Here is a 21179-nt window from a genome sequence, read left to right as displayed (position 1 = left end):
TGCCTTTTTCTTGGTTGTTTTCCTTTGTTCATGCATTAGTTCACAGATGCAATGTTAAGAAATACATGGCTGAAAAGATTTGATACCACTGCATGGCTCCTAGCCATCTCAATCTCCCTTTTTATTGAAGGGAAATTCACATGACATGAAATTCATAATCTTAACCATTTCGAAGTGTACAATTCAGTGGCTTTTAGTACATTCACAGCATTGTGCAACCACTACCACTATCTAATTCCAGAAATTTTCATAAACCCCCCCAAAAACCCCATACCCATGAAGCACTCATTTCCCATTCCCTCTCCCCCTCAACCCCTACCAACCTCTGAGCTGCTCTGTCTCTATGGATTCGGCTGCTCCGGATGTTTCATATAAATGGAATCATGCAATATGTGACTTTTGTGTCTGGCTTCCTTCACTCTGTGTAATGTTCAGGGTTTGTCTATGTTGTAGTGCGTTTTGAAACTTCCTTCCTTTTTATGGATGGATCATAAAAAGATAGACCACATCTTGTTTATCCATTCATCAGTTGATGGATATTTGGATTGTTGATCTCTTTGGCTACTATGAATAGTCCTGTTGTGAAGATTCATGGACAATGTTTCGTTCAAATACCTATTTTGGTTTTGGGGAGTAAATACCTAGGAGTGGAATTGCTGGGTCATATGGCGATTCTGTTTAACTTTTTGAGGAATCATCAAATATTCTAAAGTTGCTGCATCATTTTTTATGCCCACCAGCAACATATAAGGGTTCTAATTTCTCCATATGCTCAACATTTGTTATCTTTCTTTTCCTTAAAAAAAATTATTATAGCCACCCTAGTGGATGTAAAGTAACATCTTATTGTCAGTCTCTTTTCATGGATTAAAAATTCATCATAGAAACCACTTCACAAAGAAACAAAAAAGCATGCTCACATCAGGTCTTAAGTTTTCTTCTTTTGTATATGAGGCTACCGGTAAATTGAGAGGAGATTTCCCTAAAATGAGCTGCAAAATAAACATATGAGATCCTGAACAACAGAGCTGTGCTTTACTGGCTCCCATCACCCACTCCCCCTGGAGCAACCATGATCAAAGCCAAGGCATCTAGATGATGACTGTTGAAATGTCACCCCCCTGAGGAATAGCCAGGTGTCCTTAGTCAGTGACTGGCAAAGAGGCATTTAAATCATTACGAGGTTTGGCTTGTTAAAAGCTCTGCTGGGGAAAAAGAAGCCGGTTTTTAAAAAACCTGATGAACATTCTTTTTTTTTATTCTCCATATGCACTGTATTTTTTAAGGAAAATGAAATACAACTAACCACGAATTCCACATCCTACTTAAAGTAATTTGTTGAGATAAAGCAATGGGTTAAGCAGCTTGGGTCTTAGGAAATTTCAGATTTCTTCCCAGCACATTTCTCATTAATAATTCAGTGTCCATTGCACACATTCCTGTGACAGTCTGTCATCTTTTCTTTTATCTCTGATTGCCATAATCAACACACTACAAAAGTTATTCTTTTGCTTTGAGGAGCACTTAGTTTTGAGAACTAAAGCACATACATGCAAATGATACCCAGATAAAGCAAGGGGGAAATAGAAATTTTACTTTTTTTTTCCTTCCAATTTCTGCATCCATTTCTGCATTCTGGACTGTCTGGTACAAATATCCTCGATGAGGAATTTAGTTTCTGTTTAGGTTTGCGTCTTCTTAGTGTAAACTGTACTGATGAGAGGGAAGCTGAGACTCACAGCACAGTGGGTGCCGCCTGGCTGAGAGGAAGAACTAACAAAAACTGACACAAAGCTTAGGCTTGAAAGAGGCCCCGCAGCACTAGGCTGCTGAAGGTCAGTCTTCCTGGGAACCTGCACGGTTCAGACAAAGACTTGAAGGGATCTTGAAAAGAATTGGGGAGCTGGATGGAGTGATTCTTCTTTGGACTGGAAGGATTGGAAAGCCAAAGGGAGCCCAGACTGGGGATGGTGGAAAGTCCTAGAGATCCTTAAAAACCATGATAATTGAACTTTTTTTTTTTTAAACACAGTAACTGTTCAGTTCCTAAATGAAGTCAGTGAGCTTTAGGCATGCCTACATTGATTTTTGTGTCTTAAAAGTTTAGGCACCTGGCACACATCCAGGGGCCTCAGAAAAATGCAATCTTAAGTATTTCACAGAGAGACTCGAAGGTCTTCCTGATGTTCCTGGAGTTGGTGACAGGTCTGATCACCTGCCGGTCCCGACTGGCATCCCTGCTCTCCCAGGCCTATACCCTCTCCTCCCCCGGGGCCCACCAATTCTCCCGGGTACAAAGTACATCAGGGATGCGGGCGGAGCCTTTCCAAGCGGCGCAGCCGTATCTATACCCAGCGAACACCTAGATGGATTTCCAATACCGCGCCTGGCACGTTTGGGAGGGGAGGGGGCGGGGAGGGGGAGGCGGGGGGAGCCTCGGGCTCCTTCTGTGCCCCCAGGCGCGCGTCCTCCTTTCTAAAGTCGATTTTCCTCTGGGAGACGCAGTGGGCTCTGGGCACTACAAGCTGTATTAAGAGATTCGCGATGATTTTCTCAGGCCTCCGAACACTCCCTCCCTCGAAGAGCCGCCTGCGGGGTTGTAACGCAGGAGTCCCTAACGCACAGTTGCTGTCCTTCTTCCTTGTAATGTTCGCGGCGTAGGGTCAGTTTCCGCGACTCTTCAGAGTAAATCTGAGTGGGCGCCTGTGCTGGGGTCCCGCCCAAGGAAAGGAGTGGGACCGCACGAAGAACGTCACCGCGCTACCAGACCTCACAGGCACTTTGCACGGGCCATCTACGCGTCGGTCTGGAGGTAGCGTGCCCTGGGTAAGGACTTCCGCAGCGGTTCTCAGGAGCAGAGCAGGCGGGGGGGGGGGGGAGTTTGGGGTCCCGGACGACTGGACGGGAGTGGGTCCCCCAGGGTGGGGCAGCAACTGAGGGAAACGGAGATGAACTCCAGACATCCGTGCCTAGGGTCTGCTTCAGTCTTTGCTTTGGATAGAAGCAGGGTGAGATGGGACAGAATCTCCACCTTTGTTTCCCATCCACCCTTCATGAAAGCGGAGAAACTCCCCAGGTCCCCCTGAAGGGGATGGGTGTGCTGCAGGGGAACCCCAGAAGCAGCTGCTCTAGTCGATCGGAGCTCAAAACTGGGAAGGAAAAAATTGGGCGAGGGGTGATAAGCCACCTATATCGCCTACCTCCCTCTCTTTCTCCGCCCCCCCCCATTTTCGTAGCTGCTGACGCGCGGGTGGTGCCTATTAATCATTCACCAGCCCACAGCCGCGGCAGTTAATGGCTGTGCCGCGCGGGGCCCTAGTCTCCCGGCACGTTCGCGTGTGCCCAGGTGCCCTGGAGCGGCGAGCGGCTGCGCGCAGGCAGCCGCTGGGCGATGCGCTTCGCCGGCGCCGGTGGAGCCGCGCTCCCTGCAGTCTCTGAGCGCTTACCCCAGGCGCCCAGCGGCTGTGAGCTGCGGGCGGACGGCCGGGGTGCCAAGTGACAGCGCAAGCGGCGGGGGCGCCAGTAGAACTCCCCAGCCCTGGCAGCCCCATCGGCCCCCATGTTGTTCCCCAATGGCACCGCCTCCTCTCCCTCCTCTCCTAGCCCCAGCCCAGGCAGCTGTGGCGAAGGCGGCGGCAGCAGGGGCCCCGGGGCCGGAGCTGCAGACGGGATGGAGGAGCCGGGGCGAAATGCATCCCAGAACGGGACCTTGAGCGAGGGCCAGGGCAGCGCTATCCTCATCTCTTTCATCTACTCCGTGGTGTGCCTGGTGGGGCTGTGTGGGAACTCCATGGTCATCTACGTGATCCTGCGCTACGCCAAGATGAAGACGGCCACCAACATCTACATCCTCAACCTGGCCATCGCCGATGAGCTGCTCATGCTCAGCGTGCCCTTCTTGGTCACCTCCACGTTGCTTCGCCACTGGCCCTTCGGCGCGCTGCTCTGCCGCCTCGTGCTCAGCGTGGACGCAGTCAACATGTTCACCAGCATTTACTGTCTTACTGTGCTTAGCGTGGACCGCTACGTGGCCGTGGTGCACCCTATCAAGGCAGCACGCTACCGCCGGCCCACCGTGGCCAAGGTGGTGAATCTGGGCGTGTGGGTGCTATCGCTGCTCGTCATTCTGCCCATCGTGGTCTTCTCGCGCACGGCGGCCAACAGTGACGGCACGGTGGCCTGCAACATGCTCATGCCCGAGCCCGCCCAGCGCTGGCTGGTGGGCTTCGTATTGTACACTTTTCTCATGGGCTTTCTGCTGCCCGTCGGGGCCATCTGCCTGTGTTACGTGCTCATCATCGCCAAAATGCGCATGGTGGCCCTCAAGGCCGGCTGGCAACAGCGCAAGCGCTCAGAGCGCAAGATCACCCTGATGGTGATGATGGTGGTGATGGTGTTTGTCATCTGCTGGATGCCTTTCTATGTGGTGCAGCTAGTCAACGTGTTCGCAGAGCAGGACGACGCCACGGTGAGCCAGCTGTCGGTCATCCTCGGCTATGCCAACAGCTGCGCCAACCCCATCCTCTATGGCTTCCTTTCAGACAACTTCAAGCGCTCTTTCCAGCGCATCCTTTGCCTCAGCTGGATGGACAACGCCGCCGAGGAGCCAGTCGACTACTACGCCACGGCCCTCAAGAGCCGCGCCTACAGTGTGGAGGACTTCCAGCCTGAGAACCTGGAGTCCGGCGGCGTCTTCCGTAATGGCACCTGCACGTCCCGGATCACTACTCTCTGAGCCCGGGCCAAGCAGGGGCTTTGTACCAAGAGAAGGGGAGGATGAGGAGAAAGGAAGGCCGGGTGCGAGAGGTGAAAGTATCCCAGGAGTCAGGGTGCAATGGGGAAAGTGGGGCTAGGACACTGTGTGCTTCTGGTGGAGACCCGGGAAAGGCGCGCGACAAAGGTGGAATTGGACGCTTTGCTTATAAACTGGGAAGACTAGCGGGCCCCCTTCTCCTCTTTCGCTTCTTCCGCCCCTGCGATTGCACTTCTGCATCCCTCTTCGCCCCTCCCTTGGCAATTTCGGTCTTTCTTTACGCCCCGTCCTACCGGTGCAGATCGTGAACTTATTAACGTGGCCAGCTGAGCCTGACCCTCAGCCCCGCCAGCCGTCGTTTCTGTTTAAGCTGAGCCACGGTTACCGCCACGGGTTTCCCTCGGGAAAACCCAGCTGGCCCTCAGCCGCGCCTTGCAGGGCCCCTCGCTCGCCAGATTCTGCTTGATGCCTCTAGCGGAGTCTCGAGAACCACCACTCTCCCTTTCTGCAGCCCTACTTCAAAGGAAGTCAGTCTTGAGAAGGATCTCGGCAGCTGGTCTTTTCTCCCACCCTCGGGTGAAAGGAAGGTGCGCGCTTCGCCGAGCCCCTCCGCCCCTCCCACTCCACCCAGAGCGGAGCCAGGTGCTTAGTAAAATCGGTCCCGCGCTTCGAACCCCAGGCATCCCGCAGTCCTTATCCAAAGCCCACTTTGGAGCAAAAAGGAGCTGAGAACAAGCGACTAGGGGTTTTTAAAAGATTCCGGGCTTTGGTGGGGGAGGAGGGCTTGTAATGGAAGCCCCCCTCCCGCCCGGCTTACAAACGGCTCTTTTAGTTTCAAAGACCAAGAGCTAGGCACTCCCGGGGCGCTGGTCTGCATTAGGCCAGGAAGGACAGGGCGCACTTTCCCCGGGGGCCGCCCGGGAGCTTGGCTGCAGCTCCACTAGGCTTTCTCCTTCACCCAAGCTTCTGGAGGTGCACATCCAAGAGTAACGACAGGCACCGGGCCGGGACCTCAGGTGACGTCTTCCCAGTCTCGGCCGATCCCGACCGCGTCGCCGCCACCTGCAGGTAGAGGGTGCGGCCTGCCCGACCCCTGAGGGCTGCTGCCTTTCAAGCGGTGCCTAATAGGTTATTTTCTTGCTTAACATATTTATTTATTTATTTGTGGTGTTTGAAAAAAATGTGTCTCTGCTTTCCTTTTCTCCACTTGCCTAGCCCAGGGCCTCTTCTTCGGGACACTAGCGATGGGGCGGGCGCGGAGGTAGCAGTGGGGAAGGCTCTCTCCCCAGGGTCCCGTCCAAGCCTCTCTGTGCTAGGCCCTCTTTTCTTATCCTTTCCTCTAGCCTTTCTATTTTTGCTTGTGTTCAGTGAAGTTTGGAGAGTTTTCCGTACTTTTCTTATGTAGTCTCTTGTTTGTCTTATAATAAATAAATAACGTGGGTTAGCCTTCTCCCATGCAGAGTGGAAAGTCCCGAACTCCTAGCTTTCAACATCACCCTACATATGATTTGAATATATACTATATTCAAATAATATATACTGTATTCAAATCATAATATACTCACATACTATATATATATATTTATTTATCTTGCTCCCTTATCATGAGTACGTGAGACAACTGCCAAATACAGTCACTCACAGTGGCAGGTGTGAGACTGGCTAGAACACTTTCAGATACGAGGGTTCAAGCAGCCCTCAGACTTAGAACTCCGAAATCTGATTCAGACAGACTTTAATCGGTGCCGAGGATGCCCCTGCCTATGTCCCTGCTTCCTCTCGGTTCCAGCATAGGTGATTCTAACATACGATCTAGTTAACATCATCGCTTCTTTTGAAGACATTGAAAGTAGAGTAATTTGTGTCTGTGTTTAATCTGACCACTTCATTGGAAGCCTGAGCAGGGCAAGAACCAATAATTTTATTTCTTTGTGTTTCCTGTATTGCTTTAGGATGCTGGCTTGTACATAGTAGGCACTAAATACATGTTTGTTGGTTGATTGTTTAAGTAAACCAGAGTGTATTGCAACAATCGGAGAGTTCTCAACATCTGGGGTTCTCAGGTTCACTCACTGACATGATACACAATGGTTGAAATCACCATGGAAAAATATGTTTTGTGTATACTTGCTTCAAGAACATTGTGCTTTCCTGAAAGCAGCAACCAATAGTTAAAATGTCCCTACTGTTTTGTTTAATGAACAAATATGCTTTGGGTCATAAATTTGAAAGTTTAGATCTGTCATTTAAAAATAATGCATATTATTACTCCTTTGGAAAATAGATTTTTAATAGTTAAGAACAGTGAAATTTACAAATAAAAATCTTGATCACTATCCTCTTTTGAGGACACAGATCTAGTGCTCTTAACCTGTTACCACTGTAATATTAACTAAATAAACAAATGTATTATGTTGCTGCAAGTTGTCTGACTTTGCCATCGGAACTTTCCTGTTTCAACAGATTACTTAAAACACACACAGATTGGCTTGGTTGCTCTTTCATAGATTTTAAGAAGAAAGATTTCGATTAGCTTTGGAATTTTTACCAAGATTGAAGTTATAATTTGATTTTTTCTGGTAAAGAAAATCTGTTAGTTCAAAGAGAGAGAAAAAAAAAAGAAAAAAAAAACTGAGTCACTATGAATAGGAAGTACTCTATGGTTTGCTGTTGTTACCAAACTAACTAGATGATATCACAGTCTCTCACAGATTAAATTACTGTCTGCCCTCATTTATGACCTCAGACTTTGTTGTGGGAGCTAAGTAATTGCTAATTTACATCCCAGGGAAAGGTAATGGAAGGAAAAAAAAAAGTGATCACCTAAAGATGTTTCAGAGGACAATAGGTAAAGGGAATATAAAAATCAGATTTCAACATAAAAGAAGAAAGACATATTTTATGCTTTGTTCAATGATGGCCATTTCTATCCCTGGAAGAATTTAAGAAGGTACTAAAGGAGTTTTTTTTTTTTTTTTAACAGACCTTATTTTTTTTAGAGTGATTTTATTTTCACAGCAAAATAAGGAGAAAGGAGTATTTTCCAAGCAGTGATTCCAGAAGCAGGGTGGGGGGACTGTGGCCTTCAAATACCTTCAAATGCCTTGTAACTGTAGGCTTTATAGTTCTGTACATTATCTCAGCTGGACTTGTTTTTATTACTTTTAAAAGCTATAGCAAGGTGGCAAATTGAACTCATAACTTTGATGTGCAGAGAAAACATTTTGTTCTTTTGGTTTTAACTAATCTGAACATAATTCCAAGCCCCTTCCAACTGGTTAGCTGGGAGGAAAAATTAATGTTCAAACATCCAACTGAGCTCATAATTTAAATAGCCATTTTCAGAAAATTTCAACTGTCTCTCGGCTGGCCTCCCTTTCCCATTTTATCATCTCTAAAATGGCTTTAGAGTGAATATTGGGAGAGACTTTGTGTCCCAATGGAGGAAGGGACGAGGTGGGGTCCTTGGAAAAGCAGCTCTGTCTGCCCTTGGCTCTCTGGAAACAGGTCATTTGTCACCTGGATGATTCCTGGTTGCAGTTTGTTGAAATCAGCAGCTTCTGGAGCCTGTGATCTGACTTCTCAGCTTGGTGAGCGCTGCGCCACAGCTCCTGTGCGCCGCAACCCTCTCAGAGTCTTCTGGGGGTTCTCATACGGCCCACCAGCCTGGGGTCTACCCCTGCCTCTGAAAGCAGTGACCTGGCAGCAGGCAGCCCTGTGGTGAGCCTCTTGGCTCCGTGACCACAGGGGGTCTAGGGTAGCTCTGGACTGGTGACCCTCAGGAACTCTTCTGGCTGATAACTTTTTCTGTGGCTCTGTCTCAGGTCTTTTGCCCCTCTCCTTACCTTTGTCAACCTCACTCATGAAAAACATTCCACATACCCTGCATCCGTGTTACACTAGAGGAAAAGCATAGGACTTGAGTCCTTTAGTCTTAGCCTTTAATGTGTGAAGGCAGGAAAAAAAGAATTTAGAAATCTCTAGGCAACCCCTATCCCCCCTGCCTCACCTGATTTCCAAGCCTTTCTGCACTGCCTAGAAGTTGGAAACAAGCTCTCTCTTACGCTAAGGCGATGAGCCTCACCTCGGGGTGAGAGACAGCAATGAAACATTTATGGAGGAAGGTAAAATGTATCAGTTTAATGTCCTTGCTCTCTCTCTTACTGGGGACCTCTGTGTTCTCAGAGTGGAATTTCTGAGGTCATCTTCTCCCCCCAAGAATGGCCCAAGAAAGGATCACGTTTGAAAATCTTTGACGCTTCATCCAGTTAACACTGACCATTGAAAAATGCTGAATGTATGGTTTGGGCATGAGGAAAAAGGCAAGGAGTTCTCCTGGAAAATATTATGGAAGATACATTTTTAAAAATAGTGATATATTCCCAACATATTTTAAACAAATAATAGAGATGTTGTATTTATATCAATCTTCTAAAAAGCACTTTGGTAGTAGGGTTATGTCTTGCAAATCTCACTCATTCCCTTCTCCATTCTAGCATGCCACATCAGAGAGGTTAGGTCCTTAACTATAATGATTCATAGACAGTTGCATAATTGTTACAGTAGTGTGTGCTTTAAAAACAAGGTATTGTAAAGTCTGTGCTGCTGTCTTGCTGCATCATACACCTCTGAGCCCATGAGAACCTCTTCCACATATTCAGACGGATATCTTGCTTTTCATTTAACACATTTCATTTGTTGGTGTTAAAAGAAGGCAGAGAGGTTCAACATTGTTACATAGTTTCCCAAGATGGAGGCAGGTGCCCATATAATGTTATAAGTGATTATTTACTGCTTTGCTGAATATCTGGAGACAGGGTACTGTATTGAGTGTGCTCCTGAAAGAACTGCCTTAGGGATGAGCAGATACATCCAGCTTCTGATTTCACCCATAAGGAAAAGGAAGGTGCTCCTGCAATGATGACACAGCTTGTGAACAGAAGCAACCAGTTCAAACTAAAATATCAAAACACCTGCTTGTCAAACTGTTGGGCAGAGAAAAGCATCATCTAAAAAGGAGATATAATTTTATCTAAAAGCCCTTTGGTAAAATGTTCACTTTGATGATAAACCTAACTATTGTCAAAACATATATCAAATGCAATCTTCTTGGCCTAAAGCTGGAAATATTATACTTATTTAAGGCGGAGACTACAGGCATGCTTCTAAAATTCTTTGGAATAATAATGAGCTTAAGACTCTAAAAATAAGTACCTCTTTAAGCCACACTGATTCAAGTCTTCAGTTTTGAGTGGACAAGATGTATAAAATGAAATGAGATGTGGCCATCAGCTAATGTACTATATCTGCAGTGGAATTCAACTCTACGCCCCTCCTCAGCACCTACATGCCGGGACCAGACAGACCACAGACCTCCAGTGCTCCCAGCTTTAAAAATTTAAGAAAGATTTACTATGTATCAGACTCCATTTGGAGGAAGACTTATTATGGAGATGCTGTAGGATAGCATGTACAGAAAAAGTTCTGACTTTCACAATAATAGTACCTGTATCAAAAGACAACGAATACTTCATTTAAATTTAAAGAGAGAGAGAGAGAAATCTGAGACAAGATAGGCAAGCACAAAAATATTTTACAATAACACATGTGACTTGTGTGACTCTTCTAGGAAAGGCTGTCCAAATATTGATGAACAGTAACTCTCAATAGTGTTCTTTGTCTCTATAACCCTCGAACAATTCATTAATCTAGCTAATATTATTAGCAGTGGCAAAATGTCTATTCAAAGTCAATAATTAAATTAAACATTCTCCTTCATGTCCAATGAGCCACTGTAACTAGCAAACTCAACCAGATGTCTGCACGTCTATTTCAAAAGCCCCTCAAGTCTCCCTATATAAAACTCGGTGTGGAATCTGAACTTAAACACACACAATGTAATTAAGCAAAAAGGGATTTCTTAGGTGATAATTGGTGAAACAGAACTTCAGACCTCTGCCCCCCACCTCCTTTCCCTTTTAAGTTCCCATTTCCTAACTCTCCTCCCCCCAGCCTGGGACTCTTTGTTTTCTGACTTTTCCCACTTCTTCCAATAGAGCTTTTCTCAGAATTTCTTTTGATCTGTAGTTTACATCACTGACTAGGCTTCAGGTGTTATTTTCCAGAAGCAAAGCTTTTTAATAAGGACATAGTATCAGAAGGTCAGGCAGCAGTATCCTTGAAATTACATGTTTCTAAGGCAAACATTTCTTAACAAGTGGTCTATAGCCCTGCATCAGAATCACCCAAGAACTTAAAACATGTATGTTCTCTATGCTCCACCTTAGAGATTTTGATTCATTAGGTCTGGGGTGAGCCTTGGTATTTCTCAAGTACTTTAAAGTTTGAGAAGTAGCGATTTAACTGTTAAGAGCATGGAGTCAGCCATCAGCTGACTGGCTCTGCTTTCTTCATTAGGTGATACTGGGCGAGGTAATCTCCATGACGCACATTCATCTGTTAGATCAGGGTAATAATACCTTCATTATAGGGCTATTATGATGAGCTGATGCATGTCAAGCGCCAAGCCAGTCAGAACTCTTTTAGTTGTGAATGAATGAAAACCTAATTAGCTCACATAACTGAACATTCTCGAGGAAGATCTGGCTTCACAGTGTACTTGATCTATAACTCGGTACGATCTTTTTTTTTTTCAGTCTCCTTTTCTCATCTCTGACTTTCTCAATCTTGGCTCTATTTTCAGATTGGCTACTCCTGTGTAATTACAGACAGCTGCAGAAAACTGAAACATGACATTTTTCCAGGTTCAAATTTCAGGGGAAATAGTAAAAATGATTCTCCCTAATTAGACTGTCTGAGATCATGTATTTGTTGGGAGGCATCCCTCCATGTGTCTCTCACCTCCCATGCACCCTGCTGGGTATGCCAAGAATATGAGGCACTGACGACTTTTTACCTAGATTATTTCTCAAGGTTGTGTTTGCAGCAAGCAACCTTGAGCAAGGACAAAGAGAAGGCTTGATTACTGCTTACTATAAATTGGTGGTTTTCCCAAGATCAGTGTCCCTCATCTATGACACAGACCCACTGCTGCACACCATCCATCTGGGCTCACCATGAGAATCAGGGGCAAATGGAACTAAGGCAAATCATGTTGCTTACTGGCTGCACAGTTCTTTGTCCCTGACTCAGAAATCTTGTGTCTTCTGCTGGCATCAATGAAATAGCAACAGACCAATTTATTAGCTTGTAAGTAGAGTAAAATCAAATTCCAGATCCTGATAGTATCTACCACCGAATCCATTAGCCAGGCCTGGGGGTTATGGTTGGCTGGGCTTGCGTGATACACGCTACTTTTAGAGCTGGGAGTGTCAACTCCACCCAGAAGTGGGAGGGGCAGTGGGACAGATCCCAAGAAGAAAAGTTATATACAATTACCCAGAGTAGATAATGAAGGGTATGTTATGTGACAAAAATAAAATTAAATAAGAATCATCTACAAATGTCAGACACGGATTCAGGTGCCATATATATATGTCAGATTCTATTTTTATTAGCGTATATGCAGAGGTAGTAGAAAATTAAAGTGATTCAGGTTTTAAAATTCTTCTATTTGATCTAGCCATATATTTAAGTATTAAATAAGTAGTAAATACTTTAATATACAAAACTTTACATCATTTCTTTAAATGTAAGAACATATGAAAGTTTAGCAAAATTTATTTTTATTTATGTAATAAAATGATAAAGAAAATTAGTGATATTATTTATTTGGGAAATTCAAAATATCTCACAAATTATACTTCTGGATTCCATAGGACGTTAAGAAAATGAATCACCCTGTGCATCAGATTCTGCATCTTTAAAATGACTGATTAGACATCAGTCCAGATTAGTAACAATTTATTACATTCCCATAAGATTAATATTTTAAAATAAGGTTATAAAGGCATTTTTATGTTATATAGAGCATACAGTTAAGCATATTGAGATGGCACTGAGATCAGTAACACATATGAACAACATGAAGTGATACACAAAGATTTGTATATCAGATACTAAAATATGGCTCAAGCTATATCTTATCATCAGCAATTGGGAAAATGTTTGCTGTAAATACAGTTTTAAGTAATAGAAATAAGATAGCCCACGGCAGCCAGAAGCAGGTACCAGTGATTAGTAAAATAATATCCAGATATTTGGATTTCCTTCTGTTTTACCGTAGCTTACAAATACCTCTGTGTGCCACTTATTTGGGGCCTGAAATATCATCACGAAGATAACCAACTCCCATGAATTAGACTGACAGTTTCAGTTCCCCTCGATTTTATAGCAGTTACATAAAACTGTCAGTAACCAGAGTTTATAATATAGCAGAAGGGCAGGCAGGGAAGAAAAGAGAAGTCATATTTATTCAGTATCTACTTTGTAAGTGACACATTTTGCCAGATGCTTTTACGTGCTATCTCATTTGGCCTTCACCAAAATTCCTATGAACTAGAAATCTCTATTCCTCTTACAAAGCAAGGAAAGAGAGAAAAACACACGAAAAACATAAACCCCCCCCCCACTTTTCTAGCATGCTAAAATTGGTAGTTGACAGAACCAGGACTAAAAGGCACACCTATTGGCTCCAACATGATCCTTCTACCCTATAGTTAAAGTCTTTTTAAATGGCACGCAGATTCCATTCCACAAACTACACAGAAATGGGAAAAGTCTGACTAGCGCCTCAAGCTTTACAAACCATAGTGACCAAAATCAGATCAACACGCTACTCACGGTCCATACCTAAGGAAAAAACATGAAATAAATTATTGGTGAATACTAAAGAAACTGTAATATTCGTCACAGAGACAATCAGTTTGTCTACAAGAAACACCAGTTTTGGGCTTCCCTGGTGGTGCAATGGTTGAGGGTCCGCCTGCCAATGCAGGGGACACGGGTTCATGCCCCGGTCCGGGAAGATCCCACATGCCGCGGAGTGGCTGGGCCCATGAGTCATGGCCGCTGAGCCGGTGCGTCTGGAGCCTGTGCTCCGCAACGGGAGAGGCCACAACAGTGAGAGGCCCGTGTACCGCAAAAAAAAAAAAAAAAGAAAAGAAAAACCAGTTTCACCTCTAAGTCGAATGCGGCCGTGTCAAGAACCGCTCCAGACAGGAGACGCCGTAGCACAGTGACTAAGACGGTGGGGTTAGAAATCAGAACACCTAGTTTAGAATCCTGGCTTTGAAAATCACTATGTCACTATGGGCAGGTTATTTACCCATTCATTCTTCATATATCTTAGTTAAAAAATAAGAATTAAAAATAATTTCTACCCCATAATGTTAGCAAAGTGACAGTAAGTCTTTTCAGCATTTTTTACGTACTTCAATAATCCTTTTCATTTATATAACTATCAGAGACATAGCGATAGTTCAAGAACAAGGAAAACCAGAAACAGTTTTCTTTTCACTTATGAAGATACAGTAAACATGTTTCCATTATTAGGAATTAAATAATTAAGAAACATTAAAATAATGATCAGACACTACAACTTTAATGGCCATTAGAACGGGACAAAACCCCAGAGTTTAGAAGGCAAAATTCTAGATAAGCAACATTAATTCAGTCCCATAAACTACTATAAACAGCTTTTAGGACATTAGTAACAGTTGGGATTTTTTTCCCCTCTCTATTTAAACTAGTAAGTTGTTCTGCCGTAACAATAGTGTAAAGTGATTGAAAAGCATTAAACTAAATCGCTGTACCTAGTACTCTGCCAATTCAGAGATCGTGTCACTCGGCAGGATACCAATTAAACAGAATACCCTGAGTTAGTCAAATGAATAGAGTCTAGTTAAGGAGACATGAGAAACTCAGAAAAAAAAATTCTTCCCAAATATTAAAAACTGATTTATTAAAATAGAAAACAATTTATTTGCTTATAATTTTTTCTTGTAAATTATCTCAAATCCATGAGCAGGAGGAGTAGTATGCAAAACAAAGAGGTAAATATGCAAAGCACGATTTCAAACAGCTGTGGACTCTTTTAAGCTGGGGTCTGCCAAGGTTTTTTGTTCTTTTTGTTTTTTTTAATGAGTGCTCTCTCACCTGCAGCCGCATCGCTCACCCCATTTGCAAACCAAGGCTGGGTCTATAAAGAATAAAATCGATTGCATCCATTCCTCTGAGAGTTAATCCTTTTCCTATGGCAATATCTTCTCCAAAGTGAGAATCTCTAGAATCATCACCACCAATATCCGGTTACATCCCATTTCAAAATGAAATAAAACCGACTCCACTCTAACTTAAATATATATTCAAGTTTTCCAATTCCCCCCGCCCCACCGACAAAAGCACAGGGGAAACCAAGGGGAAGCATTTGGCAAGCCAAGTGATGGGTTTTTGCAAAGATGGTGAACAGTATGAGGAGGACGAAGGTCAACCAGGATTTGCTTGGGCAAGAACTAGTTCTTGCTCTCTCTTCCTAAAGTACTGAAGGCAGGAACCTGATTTCCCAGTTGTATTCCATTAGTCAGTCTATAGACTCCCTATGGGTTATTCATCTTCGATTCCTCAGTGCCTACCCTGCCATCTGAAAGGTCACAGTACCCAGCAGTTAGCAGCAGGAACTGTGGAGCTCGGCCACTTAATAGTTCAGGTAAATGACTTCATATTGTCACCTTAGCTTTAGTTTCCTCATCTGTAAAATAGGGGAAATAGTAGAACCTACATCATAGGGTTGTTATGAAGGTTAAATAAGTTAATATTTAGAAAGTACTCAGAACAATACTTGGCACATGGTGAGTTTTCTAACATTCAGCAAAATACCATTACATTAAATTGATGGATTTATTAAGACAAGGCAAAGCCTTGAAGTCATTGATTTTGGTGCTGGGGCCATTACTTAGAGCTTGAGTGTTTCTCTCCCTGCCCTTAGTCTTCTGGAGTCTTCCCCACATAAGCATCTCACTCTCATAGGTCAACTAATTTTTCTAAAGTACAAGTTGTTATTGACTTACTATGAATTCCTTAATCCTAAGTGTGTTGGCTTTCTAATGGGAGATAATAACAATGGTTCCTTAACCTGGATACACATCAAACACACTTAGGAAGACTTTTAAAAACATATAATCCTAATGCCTAGCTTAGGAAACTCTTGAAAATACAGCCAAAGCATCATTTGGAAACAAGGTTTCCACAGGATTCTGATACAGGTGGTTTCACTAACTGGTATTGAATCTCAACTATAGATTTAAAAGACTTCATAAAGAAAAGCATTGCATTTCTAGTGAAGAAATTTTGAGTGCTATGATTAGTCTATTAGTGGTGGAGATGTATTTTGCAGTATGGGACCTTCTTTGGTCCTTCAAATTGCACCATACCACCATCAGAATTGCCTGGCACTCCAGTAGCTCTTCAGAAGCCTTCTGTAAATCTCCTAAGTACAAGAGTATTGTTGTCAACCCCTCTTTTACTGGTATCATTTTCAAGGGTGATGGAAAATATTCATCCTGACATTCTTCTTCTTTGATATTCTTCCTGCAAGACACTTCTCTTCATGGGAACCAGATTTTGTAAATGTGTAAGTTTCTGTAGCTTTCCTTTCCATATCCTTTAATACTCCCTCGAGTCCTGGTTCATGCCCCATCAGTTATTTAAAAAAAGAGCATAGATGGCAAGGAGTAAGACGTGGAGATCACCATCCCCCCCACAAATATATCAGAAATACATCTACATGTGGATCAACTCCTACAGAACACCTACTGAATGCTGGCAGAAGACCTCAGACTTCCCAAAAGAACAGACGCTCTCAGGCGACCTACACACAAAGGCGGGGCCAATCCAAAACTGAACCCCAGGAGCTTGCGAACAAAGAAGAGAAAGGGAAATCTCTCCCAACAGCCTCAGGAGCAGTGGATTAAATCTCCACAGTCAACTTGATGTACGTTGCATCTGTGGAATACCTGAATAGACAACAAATCATCCCAAAATTGAGGTGGTGGACTTTGGGAGCAACTGTAGATTTGGGTTTTGCTGTATGAGACTGATGGGTTTCTGGTTTTATGTTTATCATAGTTTAGTATTTAGAGTTTATTATCATTGGTAGATTTATTTATTGATTTGGTTGCTCTCTTCCTTTTTTTGTTACATATATATATATATATATATTTTGTCCTTTTTCTCTTCTGGTGAGTGTGTCTGTGTATGCTTCTTTGTATGAGTTTGTTTGTATACCTTTGCTTTTACCATTTGTCCTAGGGGTCTACCTGTCCATTTTTTTTTTTTTAAATATAGTTTTTAGCGCTTGTTATCATAGGTGGATTTGTTCGTTTGGTTGCTCTCTTCTTTCTTTTTTCTTATTACTTTAAAATTTTTTTAATTTTAATAATTAAAAAAGTTATTTTAGTAATTTGTTTTCTTTTTCTCTTTCTCTCTCTCTCTTTCTGTCTTTTTTTCTCACTTTTCTTCTGAGCCGTGTGGCTGATGGTCTTGGTGCTCCAGCCAGGGGTCAGGCCTGGGCCTCTGAGGTGGGAGAGCTGAGTTCAGGACATTGATCCACCAGAGACCTCCCAGCTCCACATAATATCAAACGGCAAAAGCTCTACCAGAGATTTCCATCTCAACAATAAGACACAGCTCCACTCAACGATCAGCAAGTCACAGTGCTGGACACCCTATGCCAAACAACAAGCAAGACAGGAACACAAACCAACGCATTAGCAGACAGTCTGCCTAAAATCATAATACTGTCACAGACACCCTAAAACACACCACCGGACGTGGTGCTCGCCAACAGAAAGACAAGATCCAGCCTCATCCACCAGAACACAGGCACCAGTCCCCTCCACCAGGAAGCCTACACAACCCACTGAACCAACCTTAGCCACTGGGGGCAGACACCAAAAACAACGGGAACTACGAACCAGCAACCTGCGAAAAGGAGACTCCAAACACAGTAAGTTAAACAAAATGAGAAGACAGAGAAACACACAGCAGATGAAGGAGCAAGGTAAAAACCCACCAGACCAAACAAATGAAGAGGAAATAGGCAGTCTACCTGAAAAAGAATTCAGAGTAATGATAGTAAAGATGATCCAAAGTCTTGGAAATAGAATGGAGAAAATACAAGAAGCGTTTAATGAAGACTTAGAAGAACTAAAGAGCAAAGAAACAATGATGAACAACACAATAAATGAAATTAAAAATTCTCTAGAAGGAATCAACAGCAGAATAACTGAGGCAGAAGAACGGATAAGTTACCTGGAAGATAAAATAGTGGAAATTACTACTGCAGAGCAGAATAAAGACAAAAGAATGAAAAGAATTGAGGACAGTCTTAGAGACTTCTGGGACAATATTAAATGCACCAACTTTCGAATTATATGGGTCCCAGAAGAAGAAGAGAAAAAGAAAGGGACTGAGAAAATATTTGAAGAGATTATAGTTGAAAACTCCCCTAATATTGGAAAGGAAATAGTCGACCAAGTATAGGAAGTGCAGAGAGTCCCATACAGGATAAATACAGGGAGAAACATGCCAAGACACATATTAATCAAACTATCAAAAATTAAACACAAAGAAAAAAATAATAAAAGCAACAAGGGAAAAAGAGCAATAACATACAAGGGAATCCCCATAAGGTTAACAGCTGATCTTCCAGCGAAACTCTGCAAGCCAGAAGGGAGTGGCAAGACATAGTTAGTGATGAAAGGGAAAAAATTACAACCAAGATTACTCTACCCAGCAAGGATCTCATTCAGATTTGACAGAGAAACTAAAACCTTTACAGATAAGCAAAAGCTAAGAGAATTCAGCACCACCAAACCAGCTTTACAACAAATGCTAAAGGAACTTCTTTAGGCAGGAAATACAAGAGGTGGAAAAGACCTACAATAACAAACCCAAAACAATTAAGAAAACGGTAATAGGAACATACATATCGATAATTACCTTGAATATAAATGGATTAAATGCTCCCACTGAAAGACATAGATTGGCTGAATGGATACAAAAGCAAGACCCATATATATGCTGTATACAAGAGACTCACTTCAGACCTAGGGAAACATACAGACGTAAAGTGAGGGGATGGAAAAAGATATACATGCAAATGGAAATCAAAGGAAAGCTGGAGTAGCAATTCTCAGGCAAAATAGACTTTAAAATAAAGACTATTACAAGAGACAAAGGAGGACACTACAAAATGATGAAGGGATCAATCCAAGAAGAAGATATAACAATTGTAAATATTTACGCACCCAACACAGGAACACCTCAATACATTAGGCAAATGCTAACAGCCATAAAGGGGGAAATTGACAGTAACACAATCATAGTAGGGGACTTTAACACCCCACTTTCACCAATGGACAGATCATCCAAAATGAAAATAAATAAGGAAACACAAGCTTTAAATGATACATTAAACAAGATGGACTTAATTGATATTTATAGGACATTCCACCCAAAAATAACAGAATACACTTTCTTCTCAAGTGCTCATGGAACATTCTCCAGGATAGATCACATCTTGGGTCACAAATCAAGCTGGTGAATTTAAGAAAATTGAAATCGTATCAAGTGTCTTTTCTGACCACAATGCTATGAGACTAGATACCAATTACAGGAATAAAATCTGTAAAAAATACAAATACATGGAGGCTAAACAATACACTACCAAATAACCAAGAGATCACTGAAGAAATCAAAGAGGAAATCAAAAAATACCTAGAAACAAATGACAATGAAAACATGATGACCCAAAACCTATGAGATGCAGCAAAAGCAGTTCTAAGAGGGAAGTTTGTAGCAATACAATCCTACCTCAAGAAACAAGAAACATCTCAAATAAGCAACCTAACTTACACCTATAGCAATTAGAGAAAGAAGAACAAAAAAACCCCAGAGTTAGCAGAAGGATCATAAAGATCATATCAGAAATAAATGAAAAAGAAATGAAGGAAACAATAGCAAAGATCAATAAAACTAAAATCTGGTTCTTTGAGAAGATAAACAAAATTGATAAAATATTAGCCAGACTCATCAAGAAAAAAAGGGAGAAGAATTAGAAATGAAAAAGAAGTAAAAACTGACACTGCAGAAGGATCATGAGAGATGACTACAAGCAACTCTATGCCAATAAAATAGACAACCTGGAAGCCATGGACAAATTCTTACAAAAGCACACCCTTCCTAGACTGAACCAGGAAGAAATAGAAAATCAAAACAGAGCAATCACAGGCACTGAAATTGAGACTGTGATTAAAAATCTTCCAACAAACAAAATCCCAGGACCAGATGGCTTCACAGGCGAATTCTATCAAACATTTAGAGAAGAGCTAACACGTATCCTTCTCAAACTCTTCCAAAATACAGCAGAGGAAGGAACACTTCCAAACTCATTCTACAAGGCCACCATCACCCTGATACCAAAACCAGACAAAGATGTCACAAAGAAAGAAAACTACAAGCCAATATCACTGATGAACATAGATTCAAAAATCTTCAACAAAATACTAGCAAACAGAATCCAACAGCACATTAGAAGGATCATACACCATGATCAAGTTGGATTTATCCCAGGAATGCAAAGATTCTTCAGTATACGCAGACCAATCAATGTGATTTCAAACTATACTCCAAAGCTACAGTCATCAAGACAGTATGGTACGGGCACAAAAACAGAAATATAGATCAATGGAACAGGATAAAAAGCCCAGAGATAAACCCATGCACATATGGTCACCTTATCTTTGATAAAGGGGTAAGAATATACAATGGAGAAAAGACAGCCTCTTCAGTAAGTGGTGTTGGGAAAACTGGCCAGCTACATGTAAAAGAATGAAATTAGAACACTTCCTAACACCATACACAAAAAAAACCTCAAAATGGATTAAAGACCTAAATGTAGACACTATAAAACTCTTAGAGGAAAACATAGGCAGAATAATGTATGATATAAATCACAGCAAGATCCTTTTTGACCCACCTCCTAGAGAAATGGAAATAAAAACAAAAATAAGCAAATGGGACCCACTGAAACTTAAAAGCTTTTGCACAGTAAAGGAAACCATAAACAAGACGAAAAGAGAACCCTCAGAATGGGAGAAAATATTTGCAAATGAAGCAACTGACAAAGCATTAATCTCCAAAATTTACAAGCAGTTCATGCAGCCCAATATCAAAAAAACAAACAACCCAATCCAAAAATGGGCAGAAGACCTAAATAGACATTTCTCCAAAAAAGATATACAGATTGCCAACAAACATGAAAGGATGCTCAACATCATTAATCATTAGACAAATGGAAATCAAAACTACAATGAGATATCATCTCACACTGGTCAGAATGGCCATCATCAAAAAATCTAGAAACAATAAATGCTGGAGAGGGTGTGGAGAAAAGGGAACCCTCTTGCACTGTTGGTGGGAATGTAAATTGATATAGCCACTATGGAGAACAGTATGGAAGTTCCTT

At 42.4% G+C, this 21179-nt stretch overlaps 1 protein-coding gene across 2 annotated transcripts; it reads left to right on the top strand.

The window, feature by feature from the left end:
- The first annotated feature begins 2399 nt into the window (after positions 1-2399).
- On the top strand, positions 2400-7176 carry SSTR1 (somatostatin receptor 1). Of its 2 annotated transcripts, XM_067737258.1 has the most exons (2): positions 2402-2826; positions 3604-7176. In XM_067737258.1, the coding sequence occupies exon 2, from the start codon at positions 3671-3673 to the stop codon at positions 4733-4735; it is 1065 nt and encodes a 354-aa protein (XP_067593359.1). In that variant the 5' UTR covers positions 2402-2826; positions 3604-3670; the 3' UTR covers positions 4736-7176. The 2 variants fall into 2 exon arrangements, with proteins under 2 accessions (XP_067593356.1, XP_067593359.1); XM_067737255.1 differs by having other exon boundaries at positions 2400-7176.
- Positions 7177-21179: the final 14003 nt, after the last annotated feature.

Source organism: Pseudorca crassidens, chromosome 1, assembly GCF_039906515.1.
Source record: "Pseudorca crassidens isolate mPseCra1 chromosome 1, mPseCra1.hap1, whole genome shotgun sequence".
Classification (NCBI taxonomy): Eukaryota; Metazoa; Chordata; class Mammalia; order Artiodactyla; family Delphinidae; genus Pseudorca; species Pseudorca crassidens.
This window is presented reverse-complemented; position numbering and strand designations above follow the sequence as displayed.

Coding starts and splice junctions, on each gene's coding strand:
- SSTR1 (XM_067737255.1), top strand. CDS start 3,560: ATGTTGTTCCCCAATGGCACCGCCTCCTCTCCCTCCTCTCCTAGCCCC.